Source organism: Stenella coeruleoalba, assembly GCF_951394435.1.
Source record: "Stenella coeruleoalba genome assembly, chromosome: 12".
NCBI classification, from domain to species: domain Eukaryota; kingdom Metazoa; phylum Chordata; class Mammalia; order Artiodactyla; family Delphinidae; genus Stenella; species Stenella coeruleoalba.
In genome coordinates this window covers 39,173,751-39,199,065 of record NC_137158.1, presented here as the reverse complement: position 1 = coordinate 39,199,065, position 25,315 = coordinate 39,173,751, and the positions used below count along the sequence as shown (strand labels likewise).

The 25,315-nt window shown below is 37.6% G+C and overlaps 1 protein-coding gene across 3 annotated transcripts in view; it reads left to right on the top strand.

The window, feature by feature from the left end:
- Nucleotides 1-25,315, top strand: part of PDSS2 (decaprenyl diphosphate synthase subunit 2) — a 273,183-nt gene that overhangs the window by 168,906 nt on the left and 78,962 nt on the right. For all 3 annotated transcript variants that reach the window (XM_079938680.1, XM_079938681.1, XM_079938679.1), the window contains one exon: nucleotides 2,152-2,226. In XM_079938680.1, the coding sequence (XP_079794806.1) occupies nucleotides 2,152-2,226 (75 nt within the window). The remainder of the gene's footprint in view (nucleotides 1-2,151; nucleotides 2,227-25,315) is intronic.

The following is a 25,315-nucleotide window of genomic DNA, read 5'->3' as shown; positions in this document are numbered from 1 at the left end:
AGGTCATTTATAAATTATAAACTTGTAAGTACAGATCTACATATATTTGCTAATTGCATTAACAGAAAAAGAATTGGAGAATAAAAAGGTTTTGTTGCTTCTTCCTGGTCTGGAATTTCAGGGAAATAAAGGAACACTCTGTTTATCCAAAACCAGATCCATTGTTAAAATTAGTGTCGGACTTTCTTTTTGTAAATCCCTCTTCACTTTACCAGTGCTGGTCTCAGACCTCAAACTGTTTCAAAACCATAACATTTCTTAGTGACTGATTGATCTGTATTATGTGTCCAGCCATCAGAGGGATCTTGGGATGTTGCTTGTGTAAACTGTAATCCAATCTGATGCTGTGCATTTAGTTACAGTCTTTCATAGACCTATTGGCAATACTCTATCCTCCTGGATTTGGGAATAGAGCTTATCTGATACCTTCAGGGGGGAAAAAATCCATTCATTTTTCTCTCTTTCCCCACTTAAATAACTCAACACATCTGGTAACACTGTAGGATCATTGTCCTCGCAGTTCCTCTGCAGCTCATATTGCTACAATATTTCTTAAGTATTTGGTTACCTAAAGGGCAATGCGATTAAAAAAAAAAAAAAAGACTTTGTATAGGTCTTACAAATTAACCCATCTGCAGAGCTAGAAAAAAATAATCCCTTTAATCAGCAAAATTTCCATATCGGCAGCCTTGTGTGTGTTGTGCAGGATGCATGTAAATATAAATTTGGAGATAAATGCTTATGTGTTAAAATTTTAAAGCATATCTTTCTAAAAATTCATGTCATTTGCCTCTAAGAAAATGTTTATTAAATCCAAGGTACCTGAGATTGAAGTATCTTGTTGTTTGGGTCTGTATCCTTTGGCTTAATAATGTCTTCAATTACAAGAATGATAAAAGCTGAAACAAAATCCTTTAATTCAGTCAAAACTGAGCTAAATTTTAGGAAGCAAAGAGTGGAAATCTGATACAGGACTGCATAACATAGGAAGTTAAGTATATAAGATACTAAGACTTCTTAAGAAGCGGGTAGGGTTGCCTTGAGGAATTCTTGTTTGAAATGGCTGCACTGAACATTATAATAAATACCACCGTTTTATCCTCTTGAATTAAGATGGTTTATGCAAACAACTCTAAATTGTACAGTAGTTCCAAAGAGACCATTTACTATTTTCTGCTTGTTTTACATTCTGGAACAAGTTCAAAGCTTTTGATTTTGTTTGATTTTTTTTAATAGCCTGGGCCTTGAAAATAATACAGGTTTGATGATACAATTTCAATATTACAGTTCTGTAAAAATTTTCAGTGTTTATGGTACATTTGACCCAGGGGCCCTACACCAAATATATCCACAGTGCATTTTTAGTACAACAGAATGAACACGTTAGAAAGGTTGCTTTTCTCTCTGTATTACGTATGAAAATTAGCATTGTGATGCCTCCCAGAATGGGGATATTGAAAAAGTATCCACCTGACAGAAATAAACATTCAGCAAATAAATTGGGTTAAGATTTCATTAGTTATCTGAGGGACTTCCCTGGTAGCGCAGTGGTTAAGAATCCGCCTGCCAATGCAGGGCACACGAGTTCAATCCCTGGTCCGGGAAGATCCCGTGGAGCAGCTAAGCCCATGTCCCACAACTACTGAGCCTGCACCCTAGAGCCCGCGTGCAACAACTACTGAAGCCCGCGCACCTCGAGCCCGTGCAACACAACAAGAGAAGCCACCACAATGAGAAGACCACGCACCACAACGAAGAGTAGCCCCCTTTAGCCGCAACTAGAGAAAGCCCACACACAGCAATGGAGACCCAAAGCAGCCAAAAATAAATTAATTTAAAAAAAATTTTCATTAGTTATCTGAAATTTAAGCTTATGTTCAACATGGCTATTACTGGATTTTCACATATATTAAATGCTATGCTTACAAGATTTTTTTTTTTTTTTGCTTGAATTATGACCGGAAATATTGGATCACAGCTCTAATATCCAGGTGGGCAATGCCATTTGCCAGGATCTTTGCACATAACCCCATTTTTTTTTTTCTATCAAGCAGAATACTGCCTTGCTACTAAGCCTTGTGAAGCATTCTGAGGTAAAAATAGGAATACATTTTTTTAATTGTCTCTTTTGATTTTTTTCTTGTTTTTTAGGTTGTGGAACTTTTAGCAAGTGCTCTTATGGATTTGGTACAAGGAGTATACCATGAAAATTCTACTTCAGCAAAGGTAAAGATTTGGTAGTCATTATAAAATGTTAGGTTAAAAACCCTCGTGGCAAAAGTAGAATTGACAAGCAAAAATATCATTCTTGTTTTGTGTTTAAATTGTTCGTGACATTTTTTTAGATTAGTGTTTTGGCTACAAATTCATGGTCATATGCTTTGCACATAGCAGATTTAGCCAATTAAAACAACCTCTTATCCTCTGGCTGGATTCAAAGTCTGTTCAATCTGCAGCAGCCCAGAAGACACCAGGATGCTTCTGGCTGGTAGGTAGCACTGTCAAAAAGGCAGGCAGGCTGGAGGAGCAGCTCACGCTGAGGTGGCTGGACCCAGCCTTTCCTCAGAAGAAGGGGCTTTCCATGTCCCAAAAGAGTGGACATGGTCCCAGGAAGGTGACTGTTGGGGGCATGAGGGAGGAATGTCTTTTATATCCAAGAACCAGAATTTACTGCATTATTAAATTCTCTGTGATAAGACGTAAGATGATTGCACAGTTGGATTATTTTGATTAATTTTATAGATCTAGAATTAAGGATTTTTGACTCATTTAGCAGGACATCTCAAAAAGGGTTACGTTTTATTTCCTTAAAATGCAGTTATTTCATTTCAGCAGGATATTGAATGTGAACCAATTGCTTCATTGACCACCACCATCAGTTAACATGTTATAAAATATTATAAGGGACTCCTATATAAGTGTTTCATTCTAACTTCTTAAGCTTCTGCATTAGCAAGATTTCACTCACTGCAAATTAGAAGAAAAAATGCATGTATGCACATCTTAAGCTTTTTGACATTTCCATGTGAAAAAAGAAAGACAAATTTTACTCGAAGTGAAACATAGGGCATGAGCAACTTGGATATGAAATTTAAAATTTAAAAGTATAACCCAGGGATTCTGGATGGTTCAGAGAGTGGTTAGTGAAATATGAAGAATTATACCTTGAACATCTGCTATCATTTGGTTCAGGGAACCATAGTTCCTGGCAGGCATATCAAACTTCACCTAAGCAGCATAGTGCTGTGTGGGGACCTGGCAGGGTATATGACCACAGTAGACCCCCTTTCCTGTGTTTTTCAAAAACATACCATAGGGCTTCCCTGGTGGCACAGTGGTTGAGAGTCCGCCTGCCGATGCAGGGGACACGGGTTCGTGCCCCGGTCCGGGAAGATCCCACATGCAGCGGAGCAGCTGGCCTCGTGAGCCATGGCCGCTGAGCCTGCGCGTCCGGAGCCTGTGCTCCGCAACGGGAGAGGCCACAACAGTGAGAGGCCCGCGTACCGCAAAAAACAAACAAAACAAAACAAAACAAAAACATACCATAGTTCTCTACCATGGCTGAAGGTTAATAGGAGATTGTAAAATGGAGGACTCCTGGTCTAGTTCCACTTATAAAAAGACCCCTTGTATATAGTATGATGAAGACGATGGTAGGTAAGCAAATAACACTGTGGTAAGTAATTCACCTGTTTCTTCCTTAAAGTCTTCACAGTAATCCTGCTAGCAGAGACTGCTGCTCTCCCCATTTTACATCTGTGAAAACTGAGGCTTAGAAAAGATTAATGTGCCCATAGTCATACAACTTGTTAGTTGAGATTGAACTTCAGACCTCAGGCTCTTAACCTCTCATTCACTGCCTCTGTAACCTTAATGAAACCTGATTTGCTAGCATGCCTCTGCCATACCTGAGATCCTACCATATATGATGATTACAGTGACCTCTTCTGGCAGCTGAAGCATTGTTTTCCCCCCGGGATATTTCTGAGGTGTTCAATTTAGTTCCATATAAGATATTAATGTTTTATAGTTAAATATCTGTTAAGTTTTAAGTGAAAGTGTTATTGTTGATTTTAAGGTTCTTGACTTATTCACTCTTATCATTTGTCCACTATAATTACTCCAGTTTATTAATAATTTTGTGAACATTTGTTAAGTACTTTTTATATTTCAAGCAGACCTACTAGCAACAACAATAAAAATGCTTAGCACTTCACAGTTTGCTTATACTTTCTACATAATCACCTATGAAAAGGGTGACATTTGTTGGTACCCATTTTATAGAGGAAAAGCCTAAAATTCAGAGATGACAAATGCCAAGAAAGCATAGTGTCTGGAAATTGTTAATGCATGTTTGACAGTGACATGATCTGAACCCAGGTTTTTTGACTCCAAGTCCTATATAATCTCTTTCTTCCTGGGAAAGAGAAGAGAGGCAGCAGCAGAGTCTTTGAAGGACTGTTGATCATACATGAACCATCACTTAGCAAGCACCAGTTGCTGACTTTGATTATCTAATTTAAGTTTTACTCAAAAGACTCTAGCAATGCTTTGTCATCTGCCCTCTTTCCCCACCACCTTCCCAAACACAGTCCTTTCAAACACTTGAGAACTTTTTTAAGCAGTTACATTTCTGAATATAGCCAAACCATTTAAAGAGCTGTTCTTTTTTTATAACGGAAACAAAAATGCATAGTTGAACTGAAGCAGTGGGAGTGCTTCTTGATGCCTTCATTTGCTCTTTAGGTCCAATTTAGGTTAACCACATTTCCCTTCCTAACCAGAAAAATTCTGAGCTTTTTTTTTCCCCTTCTGCGTGTGCTTGCCATTACAGTGGCTGTTCAGAATCTGGTTTTTCTAACTTGGCCCAGGAATCATTTCAGAGACAGAGAGAGCACTGCCCCCCACATGGAGTGCCTTCAAGGTTTTCATGTTCTGACAAGATTGGGAAGCAGCCACAAGTGGAGGTCATGTGGGAAGTGAGTTGCACAACCTCCGTAGCCTGGGGCCAATTCAGTACACAAAAGAATTGCTTTGTGATTTAAAATAAGCTGCAAACCATTTCATCTCTCCAGGGATAAGAGGATACAATAGTGGTCTGTTTTCTATATGGCTACTTACTACAGTGATGGAGAAGCTGGGTAGTATAAAAATAGCTTTCTGTGGAGTAGTATCTCTGTGACTAGGGTAGATGCATTAAAGCAAATGGAGGGGAATCGTAACTGAATATGTTAGAAATCACCTTCTCTAGAAGTTTGTAATTACCTAATCCTCCTTAAAACTATGAAAATGTATGTGACTTATGTTAGTAATACTTAACAGATTGTACGTAAATTGGGATTCAGTGTTATTTAGGAAATTCATCCTTGTTCTGTCCATTGAAAAATAACATTTTTATTTTTGCATTTGCTAGTTTGCGAACCATTTCTTCCTTGAAATAAAAATTAGCCATTGTGCTTTCTTTAGTGTTTATATCTCCCTTCACTTTACCTGCTTTTTCTTTTTTTGTTAGCTAATTGAAGAAAGAAGCACATCAGATAGAAAAAATGCACTTTAAATGGTCGTTTGCCATCCTAAGAGTTCCCTAGTCATTGTATTCATATTACTGTGCACATTAAATATTTTACATTTTAGCAAAATTTGCTTTGAATCCATAGGCCATTATATCTAAAATCTTTTTTTTTTTTTTTTTTTTTTTGCTGTACGCGGGCCTCTCACTGTTGTGGCCTCTCCTGTTGCGGAGCACAGGCTCCAGACGCGCAGGCCCAGCGACCATGGCTCACGGGCCCAGCGCTCCACGGCATGTGGGATCTTCCCGCACCGGGGCACGAACCCGCGTCCCCTGCATCGGCAGGCTGACTCTCAACCACTGTGCCACCAGGGAAGCCCTATCTAAAATCTTTTTAACACAATTATCTTATTATTATAACTTGTTTTCTAATTAGAAAAGTAAATACATGTTCATTAAATAAAAATTGAAAGTACAGAAAAGGTCAAGAGGAAAATAAAAATTATTTTATATAAGCCATCCCCCAGAAATGAATCACGATTACATTCTAGTGTATTTCCTTCTAGAGTTCATTCTATATTTCTCCCATTTTTGAGTTATTATTGTACATATAATTTTTCATCCTGATTTACTCTCCAGGATAGTCATTTTTGTTATTAAAAGTCTTCAAAAATATTTAATAGCTGTTTAATATTTCTTCATACTACTGTACTATAATTTACTGAACCAGTCCACAGTTTTTGGACACTTGTGGTTTTTTTTTTTTTAACTAATTTAAACAATATTGTGATGAACATTTTAGTGTACATAACTTTGCTCTATTTCATACTATTTGCTAAAAAAGAAAAATCTGAAAGTGAGATCCTTGAATTAAAAAAGTAAGAATACTTTCAATATATCCCTATGCAGAAAAGGACTACTGTCCTTAGAAAAACTGCTTGTAAGGTTGGCCTTGGATTTTAGGGATGTTTCCACCGTTCTCTAACTGATAAGGGCAGTTCACTGTACCTAAATTGTCTCTGCAAACAATGTTATTTATACTGATCACCTGCTTTCTTTCTGGGAGTCTGGAATTTCAGTACATCCTAGGCAGTGGTTGCCTACATCACCAATTCCAACAAAAACTCTGAAAACTGAGTCTCCAGTGAATATCCCTGCTAGACAGCATTTCGCATATGTTCTCGTACATGTTAATTCTTGGAGGAATTAATCACAACCTGTGTGACTCCACTGGTAGAGGAAGGATTCTTAGAAGCTTACACCTGGTTTCCTCCAGACTTCATCTCTGCACCTTTTTCTTTTGCTGGTTTTACTTTGTATCCTTTTGCTGTAGTAAACTACACTTGTGAGTTCAACTATATGCTAAGTCCTGTGTATCCTCCTCACAAACCATCAAACCTGGGGGTGATCTTGGGGATCCCAACACACTCTTTTTCTGATTTTTTATTGTTTATTTCCCATCCATTCCTGCTCCCTCCTTAGGAATCTAATCAAGGTCCTCTGTAAGGCATGTGTCTTCAACCCATGTTGGTGTTGAGATGGATAACAGCAGACTTCTTCCCTATTTTCAGAGGTTCTGCTCATGTTAGCTTGGTGAGAGGGTTTTAAAGAGAATCCAGTTGTCTTGGAAAAGAACTGATTTTAAGAGAGTCACTGAAATTGTAAAGATCCGTTCTATTTTTTTCTAAACACATTATATTTCCAGTAGATTATTCTCTTATGAGGAATATCATTGTTTTTGTGGGGCAAGATAACTTCTATCCACTTATTTGTTTTATCTTTTTCTTTTTTAAAAGATTTTTTTGATGTGGACCATTTTTTTTAATATAAATTTATTTATTTATTTATTTATTGGTTATTTATGGCAGCACTGGGTCTTCGTTGCTGTGCACGGGATTTCTCTAGTTGCAGCGAGCAGGGGCTACTCTTCATTGCGGTGTGCGGGCTTCTCATTGTGGTCGCTTTTCGTTGCGGAGCACAGGCTCTAGGCGCGTGGGCTCAGTAGTTGTGGCACACGGGCTTTGTTGCTCCACGGCATGTGGGATCTTCCTGGACCAGGGATTGAACCCATGTCCCCTGCATTGGCAGGGGGATTCTTAACCACTGCACCACCAGGAAAGTCTCTATGTGGACCATTTTTAAAGTCTTTATTGAATTTGTCACAATATTGCTTCTGTCTTATGTTCTGGTTTTTTGGCCGTGAGGCATATATGATCATAGCTCCCTGACCAGGGATTGAACCTGCACCCCCTGCACTGGAAGGCAAAGTCTTAACCACTGGACATCCACGGGAAGTCCCTGTTTTATCTTTATGTTTATCTTTTCTTTTTGGCTCTCATGCAGCTTTCAAGTAAAACAAAAATAAGATAATTCAGTCCACTAGGAAGTTATGGATTATGTCCTATCTGCAAAACACTATGCCACCATCTAAAATATAATAAAAAATGAGCAAGCTGAGTTTTTCCCATTGAGAAATATAACAGGAGGGACTTGTGAACAAAAATTACATCTGGCTGGGAAAATCAGAAAAGATATTATGGAGAATGTGATATTTGAGACAGACATTTAAGGATAGGAAGGATGTCTACTGATGGCATCCTTGAGGAGAAGGATGGCATTTCAAGCAGAAGAAACAGCATGATCAAAAGTAGGGAAGCATACGTAAGATCAGGGCTTTCTCCATGTTAGAATAAAGGAATAGTGAGAAGACTGGAAAAGTAGGTTTTGTCATATGCAAGAAGACTCATAATGCTGGAATGTAGAGCTAATATCCTTTTTAGTAATTGAGATAAGAGAGAGAATGAAGGTTTTTAAACACAGTAATTACACGATCATATTAACCTTCGGGGAAGTTAATTCAGCGTGGCTTACAGGAGATTGGAGGGAAATGAGAACAGTTAGAAAGCCAAAATAATGATGAAGGTCAGAGGTGCTCTTCTCCCACTTCGATGTGGTTGGCCCCTTCTTGATATTCATATCTCTACATTGGTATCATCTTCTCAGAGAGATGACCCACCCCCAATCTAAAGTAGCCACCCTACTTATTAATTCTCTTTATCTTAATCACAATAGCCACCATCTGATGTTTTTCTTATTGTTTACTTTCAGTCTCCTCCTACAAGAATATAAACTCCATGGGAGGAAGGATTTTGTTTACCATAGTAATCCCAATATCAGCACGGTGCCTAGCACATTAGTAGTAGCCCAAAAATATTTGTTAAATTAATGATATAGAAAGGCCTAGAGTGCTTGGAATGGAAGATTTTTCTCATTTTTCTGACAGCTTTATTGATGTAAGTCAGCTGCAAATATTTAAAGTACACTATCTGATATGTTTTGATATATGTGTGTACCAGTAAAGCTATCATCACAATCAAGATAATAAATATATACATCACTCCTTGCTGCAAAAGCAGTGGATCCCCCAAACTCAGTGTTCGTTAGCTGTAATATAAGTCCACTGAAGGCATAGAATTCGTCTGAGCCCATTGCATTGCCCCTGCAGGATTTGGGGTAAAGGGTAACCAACACAAATATGCTAATGCACATGATTCTTCCCATGCCATAAATAATAAAGTCCTTTATCTCTGAACCAGGAGTCTTATGTCTTCTGTTAGCATCCACAAAACAGCAAAACAGTAACAGACTAACTCACTAGGTTGTATGTATGTAGGATAAAGCAAATCCCAGATCCAACAACTAGACCCTCCAGTATAATGTTGAAGTGGTGAGAATGGACATCCTTGCTTTCCTCCTGATGCTAGGAAGAAAACATTCAATATTTGACCACTATTAAGTATGATGTTAGCTGCAGGTTTTGGTTTTGGTTTTGGTTTTGGTTTTGGTTTTGGTTTTGGTTTCGATAGAGGCTCCTGATTAGTGAATATGTTCCCTTATATTCTTAATTTCCTGAGGGTTTTTTACCAGAAATTAATGTTAGGTTTTGACCATTTTTATTTCTGGAGCTACTGAGGTGATCATATATATATATATTTTTTTTTTTTTTTTTTTTTTTAGTTTTCTTCTCTTTTGAGATTTTCTTTTTTAGTCTGTTAATATGGTGACTTAATTGATTGATTTTCAAATGTTAAATCAGCCTTGGATTCCTGGAATAAACCTCACTTGATCATGATGCAGTCACCCTTTTCTATATTGTTGGATTTGATACTCTAAAATTTTGTTAATGTTTACATTTTTATTCGTCAGGAATAAGGTGTGTTATTTTCAGTTCTTTGTAATGTCTTTGTCTTTTGTCAATATCAAGATAATGCTGGCCTCAAAATGAATTGGGAAGTATTTCCTCTTTGATTTTTTGAAAGATTTTGTGTAGAATTAGTACTGTTTCTTCCTTACATATTTGATAGAATTCACTAATGAAACCATCTGAATCTTTCTTTATGGGAAAGTTTTTTTGTTTTTTTTTTTCTACTACAAATTTAGTTGCTTAAAAGTATCATACTATTTAGGTTATGTATTTCTTCGTGAGTAGATTTTGGTAGTTTGTTCACTGCAATGAAACACTATTTAATTTAAGTTGTCAAATTTATTGGCCTAAAGTTCTTCATATTATTCCCATATTATCCTTTTAATATCTGTAGAATTTGCAGTAATGTCACTTCTCTCATTTCTGATACTGGTAATTTGTATCTTCTCTCTAATTTTCCTAGAGGCTTAACAATATTATTGATTTCAGAGCACCAGCTTTTGGCTTCATTGACTTTATTTTTTCTCCTTTCTTTTACATTGATTTTTCACTCTGATTTTTACAATCTCTTTTCTTTTGATTGCTTTGGTTTTATTTCCTCTTATATTTTTATTCTTTTAAGCTGAAATCATGTATTTGAACTCTGATTTCTTTTCTAATATGGTATTTAGTGCAATGAATTTCCATCTAAGTGCTACTTTAGTGGCATCCCACAAATTTCCATTATGTTGTTTTTCATTTCCATTCAGTTCAAGCCACTTACTAATTTCTCTTTTCCTTAGACTCATGGATTATTTTACAGTTTGTTATTTAGTTTCCAAATATTTGGGGATTTTACAGATGTCTTTCTGTTATTGATTTATAATACCATTGTGACTAGGGAACTTTTTTTTTTTTTTTTTTTTGTGGTACGCAGGCCTCTCACTGTTGTGGCCTCTCCCGTTGCGGAGCACAGGCTCCAGACACGCAGGCTTAGCGGCCATGGCTCATGGGCCTAGCCACTCCTCGGCATGTGGGATCTTCCCGGACTGGGGCACGAACCCGTGTCTCCTGCATCGGCAGGCGGACTCTCAACCACTGCGCCACCAGGGAAGCCCCGGGAACATTTTATATGGTTTAAATTATTTTAAATTTATTGAGAGTTGTTTTATGGCCCAGACATGAACTATCCCAGTAAATGTTTTATATTCACTTAAAAAGAATATGTAGATGACATGATACTAATACATAGAGAATCCTAAAGATGCCAACAGAAAACTACTTGAGCTAATCAATGAATTTGGTAAAGTAGCAGGATACAAAATTAATGGACAGAAATCTCTTGCATTCCTATACACTAATGAAGAAAAATCTAAAAGTGAAATTAAGAAAACACTCCCATTTACCATTGCAACAAAAAGGATAAAATATCTAGGAATAAACCTACCTAAGGAGACAAAAGACCTGTATGCAGAAAATTATAAGACACTGATGAAAGAAATTAAAGATGATACAAATAGATGGAGAGATATACCATGTTCTTGGATTGGAAGAATCAACATTGTGAAAATGACTATACCACCCAAAGCAATCTACAGATTCAATGCAATCCCTTTCAAACTACCACTGGCATTTTTCACAGAACTAGAAAAAAATATTTCACAATTTGTATGGAAACACAAAAGACCCTGAATAGCCAAAGCAATCTTGAGAAAGAAAAACGGAGCTGGAGGAATCAGACTCCCTGACTTCAAACTATACTACAAAGCTACAGTAACCAAGACGGTACGGTACTGGCACAAAAACAAAAATATAGATCAATGGAACAGGACAGAAAGCCCAGAGATAAACCCACGCACATATGGTCACCTTATCTTTGATAAAGGAGGCAAGAATATACAGTGGAGAAAAGACAGCCTCTTCAGTAAGTGGTGCTGGGAAAACTGGACAGCTACATGTAAAATAATGAAATCAGAACACTCCCTAACACCATACACAAAAATAAACTCAAAATGGATTAAAGACCTAAATGTAAGGGAAGATACTATACAACTCTTAGAGGAAAACATGGGGAGAACACTGTATGACATAAATCACAGCAAGATCCTTTTTGACCCACCTCCTAGAGAAATGGAAATAAAAACAAAAATAAACAAATGGGACCTAAAGAAACTTCAAAGCTTTTGCACAGCAAAGGAAACCATAAACAAGACTAAAAGACAGCCCTCAGAATGGGAGAAAATATTTGCAAATGAAGCAACTGACAAAGGATTAATCTCCAAAATTTACAAGCAGTTCATGCAGCTCAATATCAGAAAAACAAACAAGCCAATCCAAAAATGGGCAGAAGACCTAAATATACGTTTCTCCAAAGAAGTCATACAGATTGTCAACAAACACATGAAAGAATGCTCAACATCATTAACGATTAGAGAAATGCAATTCAAAAGTACAATGAGATATCATCTCACACCAGTCAGAATGGCCATCATCAAAAAATCTACAAACAGTAAATGCTGGAGAGGGTGTGGAGAAAAGGGAACCCTCTTGCACTGTTGGTGGGAATGTAAATTGATACAGCCACTATGGAGAAGAGTATGGAGGTTCCTTAAAAAACTAAAAATAGAACTGCCATATGACCCAGCAATCCCACTACTGGGCATTATACTCTGAGAAAACCATAATTCAAAAAGAGTCATGTACCACAATGTTCATTGCAGCTCTGTTTACAATAGCCAGGACATGGAAGCAACCTAAGTGTCCATCAACAGATTAATGGATAAAGAAGATGTGACACATACATACAATGGAATATTACTCAGCCATAAAAAGAAACGAAATTGAGCTATTTGTAGTGAGGTGGATGGACCTAGAGTCTGTCATACAGAGTGAAGTAAGTCAGAAAGAGAAAAACAAATACCTTATGCTAACACATATATATGGAATCTAAAAAAAAAAATGTCATGAAGAACCTAGGGGCAAGACAGGAATAAAGACACAGACCTACTAGAGAATGGACTTGAGGATATGGGGAGAGGGAAGGGTAAGCTGGGACAGAGTGAGAGAGTGGCATGGACATATATACACTACCAAATGTAAAATAGATAGCTAGTGGGAAGCAGCGGCATAGCACAGAGAGATCGGCTCGGTGCTTTGTGACCACCTAGAGGGGCGGGATAGGGAGGGTGGGAGGGAGGGAGACACAAGAGGGTAGGGCTATGGGGATATATGTATCTGTATAACTGATTCACTTTTATATAAAGCAGAAACTAACACACCATTGTAAAGCAATTTTACTCCAATAAAGATGTTAGAAAAAAAAGAATATGTATTCTGCTATTATTTCTTAGAGTGTTCTATAAATACCAATTAAGTCAATTTGATAGTATCATTAAAGTCTTTTATATTTGTTATTATTTTCATTCTGCTTATTCTGTCAGTTACTGACAGAAAAGTGTTAAAGTCTCTGACTGTGACTGTGGATTTTTCTATTTCTTCCTGCAGTTCTAATTTTTCCTTCATGTATCTTGAAGCTTTGCTTTAGGTACATTAACCTTTAGGATTAATATATTATTTTTAGGATCATTATGTTATCTTGATGATTCATCCCTTTATTGTTAACTGACCTTTGTAATCTCTGGTAATATTCTTTATATTTTTTCAATATGTACTTAATCTGATATTAATATAACAACTCTATCCTTTTGATTAAAATTATCATGGTATATATATATATATATATATATATATATATATTTCCATCCTTTTACTTTTTATATATTTAAAATGGGCTTCTTGTATGAAGGATTTTGCTCTTTTATCCAGTATGACAATCTCTACCTTTTAATTTGTGCATTTAGATCATTTACACCAGATGCATTTATTAGTATGGTTCAGTTTAAATCTATAATACCATCTTGTTATTTATTTATTTGTCTCATTTTTTCTTTCTTCCTTTTTCTTCTTTTTCTGCCTTCTCTTAGATTATTTTACATGATGCTATTTTTTCTCCTTTTTTAACTTATTAACTATAAATCTTTGATGCATTTTTTTAGTGGTTGCTATTGAGTTTATAATATATATATCTTTAACTTATCACAGTCTACCTTCAAGGGATAGTATACCTTTACTTATAGTATAAGAACCTTACGAAAGTTTATTTCTGTTTCTTCCCTCCCAGGTTTTGTGTTATCATTGTCATACATTTTACTTCCGTATATATTAAAAATCCCACAATAAATTATTATTTTTGCTTTAAACATTCAATTATATTTTCAAGTGATTTCATTTTTTAAGTCTTTTATATTTACCCACATGGTTACTATCTTCAGTGCTTTTCATTTCTTTATGTTGATCCAAATTTCCTTGTGGTATTTTTTTATTTCTTCCTAAAAGATTTCTTTTAACATTGCTTATAGTGCAGGCCTGCTGGTGATTAATTCTTTCAACTTTCGTGTGTCTGAAAAAGTCTTTATTTCAACCTTGCTTTTGAAAGGTATATTCACTGGATATAGAATTCAAGATTGATTATTTTTTTCTTTCAATGTTTTAAAGATATTGCTTCATGGTCTTTTCACTTACATTGTATCCAACAAGAAAGCTGCTGTTATTCTTATCTTTGTTCCTCTGTACATAGCATGTCTAAATTTCTCTGGCTGTTTTTCTGATTTTCTTTTTACCACTGGTTTTGAGCAATTGGATTATGATGCCTTAGTGTCATTTTTTTTTTCTTTCATGTTTCTTGTGCTTGTGATTCATTGAGCTTCTTGGATCTGTGACTTTATTGTTTTTATCAAATTTTGGAAAATTTTGGTCATTATTTCTTTAAATATTTTTTTGATCTTTCCTCCTTTCTTCTCTATCACAGGGACACCAGGCTGCTTGAAGTTATCACAGAGCCCACTGTGCTGTAGTCTTTTTTTTTCCCATATTTTTCTCTCTGCATTTCATTTTGGATAATTTCTGTTGGTGTGCATTTAAGTTCACCAATTTATATCTTCCATGTTTCTACTTAACATACTCAATGTTTCTTCTAGCTCTCCTAGACCATATGGAATACAGTTATGAAAACTGTTTTAATATCCCTATCTACTAACTCTATCATCTGTGTCATTTCTAAGTTGATTTCAATTGACTGATTTTATTCCTCATTATGCATTGTATTTTCCTGCCCTTTTTTTTGTTTTTTGCATGCTTGGTTATTTTTGATTGGGTGCCAGACACTGTGAATTTTATTTTGTGGATGCTAGATATTTTTGTGTCTCTATAAATATTCTTGAGCTTTCTTCTGGAATGCAGTTAAATTACTGGAAACAGTTTGATCCTTTCAGGTCTTACCTTTAAGCTTTGTTACTCAGGACCAGAGTGGCATTTAGTCTAGGGCTAATTTTCCCCACTGCTAAGGCAAACCCTTCCGAGTATTTTACTGATACCCTGTGCATTATGAGTTTTCCCCCTCCATCTGGTGGGAACAGGAACTATTCCCAGCCCTGTGTGAGCTCTAGGGATTGTTCCCTCCATACGTTCTGAATGATTCTTTCCCCAGACTTTGGTAGTTTCTTTGCACCCATGCACTGGGAATACTCAGCTAAAGACTTTCAAGAGACCCTCTATACCCCTCCAGAGCTTTGTGCAGCTCTCTTTTCTTGAGTACTCTCCTGTGAACTCTGGCGCCGAACTCAAACCCCTTTGTGCTCTCTAGACATCCAGGTCCATCTCCTCAACTCAAGGAAACTATTAAGGCTCTAGTGCAACCTGGCATTCTCTCCAGGCAGTAAGCTGGAACAATTGTAAGACTCATTTATTTCCTGTCTCTCAGAGATCACTGTCCTCTGTTGACTGATTTTAAATGACTTAAAAGGTCTTGTTTCATATATTTTGTGCAATATTTTAATTGTTTCAGGTGTGAGAAATCCTAATGCTCCATTTTGCTGGAAGCACCAGTCTTCATAATTTTATTTTTTAGTGTACATTACAATAACTTTAAAAAAATAACAAGTATAAAATTTTCCGCCTATAAATTTCAGGGTGTTGGTACCCTAAAATACTTATTTTAGTGTGTCTGTTGGGTACTTCATCCATGAAAATAAGAAATCAACAATGGCTCCAATGTTTTTCACCTGGTTGACCAGAAAAATGATGGTAGATTTCACATAAAAGAGAGTAGGTTATAAAGAGAAGTGAATGAGTTTAGTTGATATCAGATTAATGTTGAGCTGCTGGCAGACTCTCTAGATGAAAGAGAGAGTCAAGAGCTCCAGAGAGGCAGTGTTGGAAATTCTCTTTGTAAACTTATAGGTAAATGAGTTTTGGTAGACAAAGAAACAAAAAAGTTTAGAAAAATAAAAATAGAATGGAGAATACAAAGGAGGTAGATATGGCAATCAGTACTACCAGGATGCACTGTAAGTGGATTTTGAATTTGACACTACTTCTTCCCAACTAAGACTGAAAGAGAAATATGTTGTGTTCTGAATTTATTATTTGATGACTAATGCTACAAATAATTTTTATATAGAAATTTTCTCCTAAACTTAAACAAATAGGGATATATGTGATAGACCCCTATGTAAGGGATATCGGCGAACATAGTGAATAGTACCTTCAACATAAAATTGCAAACAGTGCATTCTACCAGCATCTACTCAGAAATTGGAGGATATGTAGTAATTCATATCGCAGTGAAGATATTTCTTGTGATGGAAAACTGGGAGAATAAGATTCTGTCTCCTGATACTTTCACATAATAAAGAGATTGAATTTTGGAAATCTAGATAAGGTGTTTCTCATTGGATTCTGGTTGACTTGTTTGTTATCATGAATTCTGCATTTAGCCATAGCGTTGAATTAGGCCATTTTGATAAAGTGCTTATTAGTAAACTTGTATTGAATTGCTTCTCTATCTACAACAGCACACTGAGTACTACCAGAGCACTGAAAACAAAGCTACAACAAAAAACACAAACCTTCTCTCAGGGATCTGATGATACATATAGGTCAGAAGAAAAGTGTGCATGAAACCACTGGATAGCAGTTTACCCATGAGACCACATGTCAAATTATATGATACAGGCTAAATATTTAGGCAAACGTGCAACATTAAGAATAAATAGAAGTATTTCAGGGGAAGCTTCTTGGAGGAGCTAATTTTCTTTTAAGTTGAGTCTTAGAAGGTATAGTAGAATTAGGAGAAGTTGTTGAGGTTTGTTGGAATCAGAGCATTGTCTGGGAGGTCAGATTTGTTTATTCATTCATTTAACATATTCTTTGAGCATCTGCCATGTGGCAGACATTAGTGGTATAAGAGCTCGGTGAATAAGACATCTTTGTTCTCATGGAGCTTACATCCTAGTGGAGAGGCCAACTATAAACAATTAATCACATAAATAAATGAACAAGAGAAATAACTGATACTGCACAACATAGAATTGAATAGGGAGAAGTGATAGTGAATGATTAAGTGAGTTACTTTGGAGTGAATGTTCTTGAAAGTCCTGAGGAAATAACTTCTAAGCTGAGATCTGAGTAACAAAAAGCAGCAAGCAACTCAGGCAAGGTCCTGAGAGAGGAACCAGCTTAATGTATCCAAAAAATAGAAGACCCACTCAGCTGAAACATGGTAGATGAACAAAAGAGTGATTGGAGGTAAGGTTAGAAAGGCAGACAGGTATTACGACAGTATATGTGACTCAATCATGAAGGTGCTTTGAACACAGGTTCAAATAAAACTGAGAAGAGAAACTTATAATTTTGTTTTAGGGTTACCTAGTTATTTTTTAGGTCTGCTCATTCAACAGATGTTAATGAGTACCTATTATGCACTAGCAGCTGTGCTAGACAAATCTGGAGCATGTGTATTGAGAGCTGAGATAGAGACAAAGCTATAGTCAGATCTGGAGCAAAGGGCATTTGCTAGGGATGGGTGATCATTTTAAAAGGAATCAATGAATCAATGGATAGATCTTGAACATTAGTATTGGGGAGTTTGGATTTAAAATAGTAAGTAGAAGGAAAGTACCATAGAATCTTACACAAAGAGAAGATCTTTGATAAGGATTATTGTAGAAGCTATGAATAGGGAAGCCAGAGGAATTAGAAGCAGAGGTATTAGCTGGAAGAGTGTTAAAATAACACAGGTGTGAAGCAGCAGACAAGACTGTTGGCAGTGGAAACAAGCATAGGGCAAGGGCCCGGGAATTCCACACGTATCCTATCTCTCAACTTTTAAAGTGATTTGCAATTTATGTCTCCTGTTTTATTACTCTCTTGCTATGTATTTCGTGGATTTGAGTCAACGTTCACCATCTTTTAACCTGTTCCTTACACATCACAGACTTTATTTTGGTGCTAAGAACTCTCTAAACAGCATTTTCCCATAAAATGCATTGCACAAAACTGTGTTTTAAAAAGTGATAGACGAGTATGAACCAAGGTGGCGGAGTAGAAGGACGTGCTCTCACTCCCTCTTGTGAGAACACCAGAATCACAACTAGCTGCTGGACAATCATCGACAGGAAGACACTAGAATTCACCAAAAAAAGATACCCGGGGGCTTCCCTGGTGGCACAGTGGTTGGGAGTCCGCCTGCCGATGCAGGGGGCGCGGGTTCGTTCCCCGGTCCGGGAGGATCCCACGTGCCGCGGAGCGGCTGGGCCCGTGAGCCATGGCCGCTGGGCCTGCGCGTCCGGAGCCTGTGCTCCGCAACAGGAGAGGCCACAGCAGTGAGAGGTCCGCGTACCGCAAAAAAAAAAAAAAAAAAAGATACCCGGCATCCAAAGACAAAGGAGAAGCCACAATGAGACGGTAGGAGGGGCACAATCACAGTAAAATCAAATCCCATAACTGCTGGGTGGATGACTCACAGACTGGAGAACAATTATACCATAGAAGTCCACCCACTGGAGTGAAGGTTCTGAGCCCCACGTCAGGCTTCCCAACCTGGGGTCTGGCAACAGGAGGAGGAATTCCTAGAGAATCAGACTTTGAAGGCTATTGGGATTTGATTGCAGGATTTTGACAGGACTGGGGGAAACAGAGACTCCACTCTTGGAGGGCACACACAAAGTAGTGTGCGCATCGGGACCCGGGGAAGGAGCACTGAACCCAGGGGAGACTGAACCAGACCTACCTGCTAGTGTTGGAGGGTCTCCTGCAGAGGCAGGGGTTGGCTGTGGCTCACCATGGGGACAAGAACACTGGCAGCAGAAGTTCTGGGAAGTATTCCTTGGCATGCACCCTCCCAGAGTCTGCCATTAGCCCTACCAAAGAGCCCAGGTAGGCTCCAGTATTGGGTTGCCTCAGGCCAAACAACCAACAGGGAGGGAACCCAGACCCACCCATCAGCAGTCAAGCAGATTAAAGTTTTACTGAGCTCTGCCCACCAGAGCAACACCCAGCTCTACGCACCACCAGTCCCTCCCATCAGGAAACCTGCACAAGCCTCTTAGATAGCCTCATCCACCAGAGGGCAGACAGCAGAAACAAGAAGAACTACAGTCCTGCAGCCTGTGGAACAAAAACCACATTCACAGAAAGGTAGACAAGATGAAAAGGCAGAGGGCTATGTACCAGATGAAGGAACAAGATAAAACCCCAGAAAAACAACTAAATGAAGTGGAGATAGGCAACCTTCCAGAAAAAGAATTCAGAATAATGATAGTGAAGATGATCCAGGACCTTGGAAAAACAATGGAGGCAAAGATGGAGAAGATGCAAGAAATGTTTAACAAAGACCTAGAAGAATTAAAGAACAAACAAACAGAGATGCACAATACAATAACTAAAATGAAAACTAAACTAGAAGGAATCAATAGCAGAATAACTGAGGCAGAAGAACGGATAACTGACCTGGAAGACAGAATGGTGGAATTCACTGCTGCAGAATAGAATAAAGAAAAAAGAATGAAAAGAAATGAAGACAGCCTAAGAGACCTCTGGGACAACATTAAACGCAGCAACATTTGCATTATAGGGGTCCCAGAAGGAGAAGAGAGAGAGAGGACCTCAGAAAATATTTGCAGAGATTATAGTCGAAAACTTCCTTAACATGGGAAAGGAAATAGCCACCCAAGTCCAGGAAGCACAGCAAGTCCCATACAGGATAAACCCAAGGAGAAACACACCAAGACTCATAGTAATCAAACTGGGAAAAATTAAAGACAAAGAAAAATTATTGAAAGCAGCAAGGGAAAAATGACAAATATCATACAAGGGAACTCTCATAAGGTCAACAGCTGATTTCTTAGCAGACACTCTACAAGCCAGAAAGGAGTGGCATGATATATTTAAAGTGATGAAAGGCAAGAATCTACAACCAAGATTACTCTACCTGGCAAGGATCTCATTCTGATTCAATGGAGAAATCAAAAGCTAAGAAGCAAAAGCTAAGAGAATTCAGCACCACCAAACCAGCTCTACAACAAATGCTAAAGGAACTTCTCTAAGTGGGAAACACAAGAGAAGAAAAGGACCTACAAAAACAAACCCAAAACAATTAAGAAAATGGTCATAGGAACATACATATCGATAATTACCTTAAACATGAATGGATTAAATGCTCCAACCAAAAGACAGGCTTGCTGAATGGATACAAAAACAAGACCCATATATATATGCTGTCTACAAGAGACCCACTTCTGACCTAGGGACACATACAGACTGAAAATGAGGGGATGGAAAACGATATTCCATGCATATGGAAATCAAAGAAAGCTTGAGCAGCAATACTCATATCCGATAAAATAGACTTTAAAGTAAAGAATGTTACAAGAGACAAGGAAGGACACTACATAATGATCAAGGGATCAATCCAAGAAGAAGATATAACAATTATAAATATATATGTGCCCAACATAGCAGCACCTGAATACATAAGGCATCTGCTAACAGCTATAAAAGAGGAAATCGACAGTAACACAATAATTGTGGGGGACTTTAACACCTCACTTACACCAATGGACAGATCATCCAAAATGAAAATAAATAAGGAAACAGAAGCTTTAAATGACACAATAGACCAGATAGATTTAATTGATATTTACAGGACATTCCATCCAAAAACAGCAGATTACACTTTCTTCTCAAATGTGCATGGAACATTCTCCAGGATAGATCACATCTTGGGTCACAAACCAAGCCTCAGTAAATTTAAGAAAATTGATATCATACCAAGCATCTTTTCTGACCACAATGCTATGAGATTAGAAATGGATTACAGGGGAAAAAAAACGTAAAAAACACAAACACATGGAGGCTAAACACTATGTTACTAAATAACCAAGAGATCACTGAAGAAATCAGAGGAAATCAAAAATTACCTAGAGACAAATGACAATGAAAACGATGATCCAAAACCTGTGGCATGCAGCAAAAGCAGTTCTAAGAGGGAAGTTTAGAGCTATACAAGCCTACCTCAAGAAACAAGAAAAATCTCAAGTAAACAATCTAATGTTACACCTAAAGGAACTAGAGAAAGAAGAACAAACAAAACCCAAAGTTTGCAGAAGGAAAGAGATCATAAAGATCAGAGCAGAAATAAATGAAATAGAAACAAAGAAAACAATAGCAAAGATCAATAAAACTAAAAGCTGGTTCTTTGAGAAGATAAACAAAGTTGATAAACCTTTAGCCAGACTCATCAAGAAAAAGAGGGAGAGGACTCAAATCAATAAGATTAGAAATGAAAAAGGAGAAGTTACAACAGACACCGCAGAAATACAAAGCATCCTAAGAGACTACTACAAGCAACTCTATGCCAATAAAATAGACAACCTGGAAGAAATGGACAAATTCTTACAAAGGTATAACCTTCCACGACTGAATCAGGAAGAAACAGAAAATATGAACAGACCAATCACAAGTAATGAAATTGAAACTGTGGTTAAAAATCTTCCAGCAAACGAAAGTCCAGGACCAGATAGCTTCACAGGTGAATTCTATCGAACATTTAGGGAAGAGCTAATACCCATCCTTCTCAAACTCTTACAAAAAATTGCAGAGGAAGGAACACTCCCAAACTCATTCTAGGAGGCCACCATCACCCTGATACCAAAACCAGACAAAGATACTACAAAAAAAGAAAATTACAGACCAATATCACTGATGAATATAGATGCAAAAATCCTCAACCAAATACTAGCAAACAGAATCCAACAACACATTAAAAGGATCATACACCATGATCAAGTGGGATTTATCCCAGGGATGCAAGGATTCTTCAATATGTGCAAATCAATCAATGTGATACACCATATTAAAAAATTGAAGAATAAAAACCATATGATCATATCAATAGATGCAGAAAAGCCTTTTGACAAAATTCAACACCCATTTATGATAAAAACACTCCAAAAAGTGGGCATAGAGGGAACCTACCTCAACATAATAAAGGCCATCTATGACAAACCCACAGCAAACATCATTCTCAATGGTGAAAAACTGAAAGCATTTCCTCTAAGATCAGGAACAAGACAAGGATGTCCACTCTCACCACTATTATTCAACATAGTTTTGGAAGTCCTAGCCACGGCAATCAGAGAAGAAAAAGAAATAAAAGGAATACAAATTAGAAAAGAAGAAGTAAAACGGTCACTGTTTGCAGATGACATGATACTATACATAGAGAATCCTAAAATGCCACCAGAAAACTACTTGAGCTAATCAATGAATTTGGTAAAGTTGCAGGATACAAAATTAATGCACAGAAATCTCTGGCATTCCTATACACTAATGAAGAAAAATCTGAAAGAGAAATTATGGAAACACTCCCATTTACCATTGCAACAAAAAGAATAAAATACCTGGGAGTAAACCTACCTAGGGAGACAAAAGACCTGTATGAAGGAAACTATAAGACACTGATGAAAGAAATTAAAGATGATTCCAACAGATGGGGAGATATACCATGTTCTTGGATTGAAAGAATCAATATTGTGAAAATGACTATACTACCCAAAACAATCTACAGATTCAGTGCAATCCCTATCAAATTACCAATGGCATTTTTTATGGAACTAGAACAAAAAATCTTACAATTTGTATGGAGACACAAAAGACCCCGAATAGCCAAAGCAGTCTTGAGGGAAAAAAACGGAGCTGGAGGAATCAGACTCCCTGACTTCAGACTATACTACAGAGCTACAGTAATCAAGACAATATGGTACTGGCAAAAAAACAGAAACATAGATCAATGGAACAAGATAGAAAGCCCAGAGATAAACCCACGCACCTTTGGTCAACTAATCTATGACAAAGGAGGCAAGGATATACAATGGAGAAAAGACAGTCTCTTCAATAAATGGTGCTGGGAAAACTGGACAGCTACATGTAAAAGAATGAAATTAGAACACTCCCTAACACCATACACAAAAATAAACTCAAAATGGATTAGAGACCTAAATATAAGACTGGACACTATAAAACTCTTAGAGGAAAACATAGGAAGAACACTCTTTGACATAAATCACAGCAAGATCTTTTTTGATCCACCTCCTAGACAAATGGAAATAAAAACAAAAATAAACAAATGGGACCTAATGAAACTTCAAAGCTTTTGCACAGCGAAGGAAACCATAAACAAGACTAAAAGACAACCCTCAGAATGGGATAAAATATTTGCAAATGAATCAACAAAGGATTAATCTCCAAAATATATAAACAGCTCACGCAGCTCAATATCAAAAAAACAAACAAGCCAATCCAAAAATGGGCAGAATACCTAAATAGACATTTCTCCAAAGAAGACATACAGATGGCCAAGAAGCACATGAAAAGCTGCTCAGCATCACTAATTATTAGAGAAAGGCAGATCAAAAGTACAATGAAGTATCACCTCACACCAGTTAGAATGGGCTTCATCAGAAAATCTACAAACAATGAATGCTGGAGAGGGTATGGAGAAAAGGGAACCCTCTTCCACTGTTGGTGGGAATGTAAACTGTTACAGCCACTATGGAGAACAGTATGGAGATTCCTTAAAGAACTAAAAATAGAATTACCGTATGACCCAGCAATCCCACTACTGGGCATATACCCAGAGAAAACCACAATTCAAAAAGGCACATGCACCCCAACGTTCATTGCAGCACTATTTACAATAGCCAGGTCGTGGAAGCAACCTAAATGCCCATTGACAGACGAATGGAGAAAGAAGATGTGGTATATACATACAATGGAATATTACTCAGCCATAATAAGGAACGAAATTGGGTCGTTTGTTGAGACGTGGATGGATCTAGAGACTGTCATACAGAGTGAAGTAAGTCAGAAAGAGAAAAACAAATATCATATATTAACGCATATATGTGGAACCTAGAAAAATGGTACAGGTGAACCGGTTTGCAGGGCAGAAATTGAGACACAGATGTAGAGAACAAACGTATGGACACCAAGGGGGTAAAGCCGCGGGGGAGTGGGGATCGTGGTGGGATGAATTGGGAGATTGGGATTGACATGTATACACTGATGTGTATAAAATGGATGACTAATAAGAACCTGCTGTATAAAAATAAATAAATAAATAGAAAAAACCTATTTATTAGGTTTATAGACATGTGTGTAATTAAAAAGAAAAACCACTACTGTTACCTTGATATCAATGTGCCAATCTGCTTTTTACCTATATTTACATGCTTGGTACTAGTACCTGTGGTGATTTAAGAAATACTGTTCATAGTGTGTTCTGTGTGTGCGTGTGTGTGTGTTTCATAAGAGATAAAATGGACAAATGAGTCACTGGCAAAAGAACAGCATGACTGTGCAGGGGAAAAATAAAACTTCATCCCTAAAAGGAATAAGGAGGCTATTTGAGGCTACTTTACAATCATCAGAGTCCACAACTATATACCTCATTAAAGAGTGTTTGCCTTCATTGATATGGCTGCAAAGAAAAAAAAAAAAAGTGATAGACAACAATTAGAAATATAGGGTATTTGTACAGGTTCATTTCAGTCTCTTTGTCTGCAAAATATAGCATTTCTAGTCTTTCATGAGAAGCCCCAAGCTAGAACCACCCAGCTGATCCACTTGTGAATTCCTGACCCAAAGCAATTGTGAAACACAATGAAAGTTTATTATTGTTTTTTGGGGTTTTTTTTGCGGTACACAGGCCTCTCCCTGTTGTGGCCTCTCCCGTTGCGGAGCACAGGCTCTGGACGCGCAGGCTCAGCGGCCATGGCTCACGGGCCCAGCCGCTCCGCAGCGTGTGGGATCTTCCCGGACCGGAGCACGAACCCGTGTCCCCTGCATCGGCAGGCGGACTCTCAACCACTGCGTCACCAGGGAAGCCCCTATTATTGTTTTAAGCCACTACGTTTGGGGTAATTTATTATACAGCAGTAGATAATATACTCATCCATGTCCTTTGCCATATAATTGTGATGCATGTGAACAGGGTGTTCTTATATTCCCTTTAACCCTGAGCTTAGCCATTTGATTTGCTTTGGCTAATAGGAGGCTCTCTTGGTCCTCTGCCATCACCATGAGAAAAACATGTCCTGGCTAGACTGCTGGTCCAAGAAGAATGGGAGACACTTGGAGGAGAACCTCTCCACCCAGCCCAGAGACATGCAGTGAGAAGCAGAGCCACCCATCTAGATTAGCTGAATCCCAGCTGGTCCACAGACACA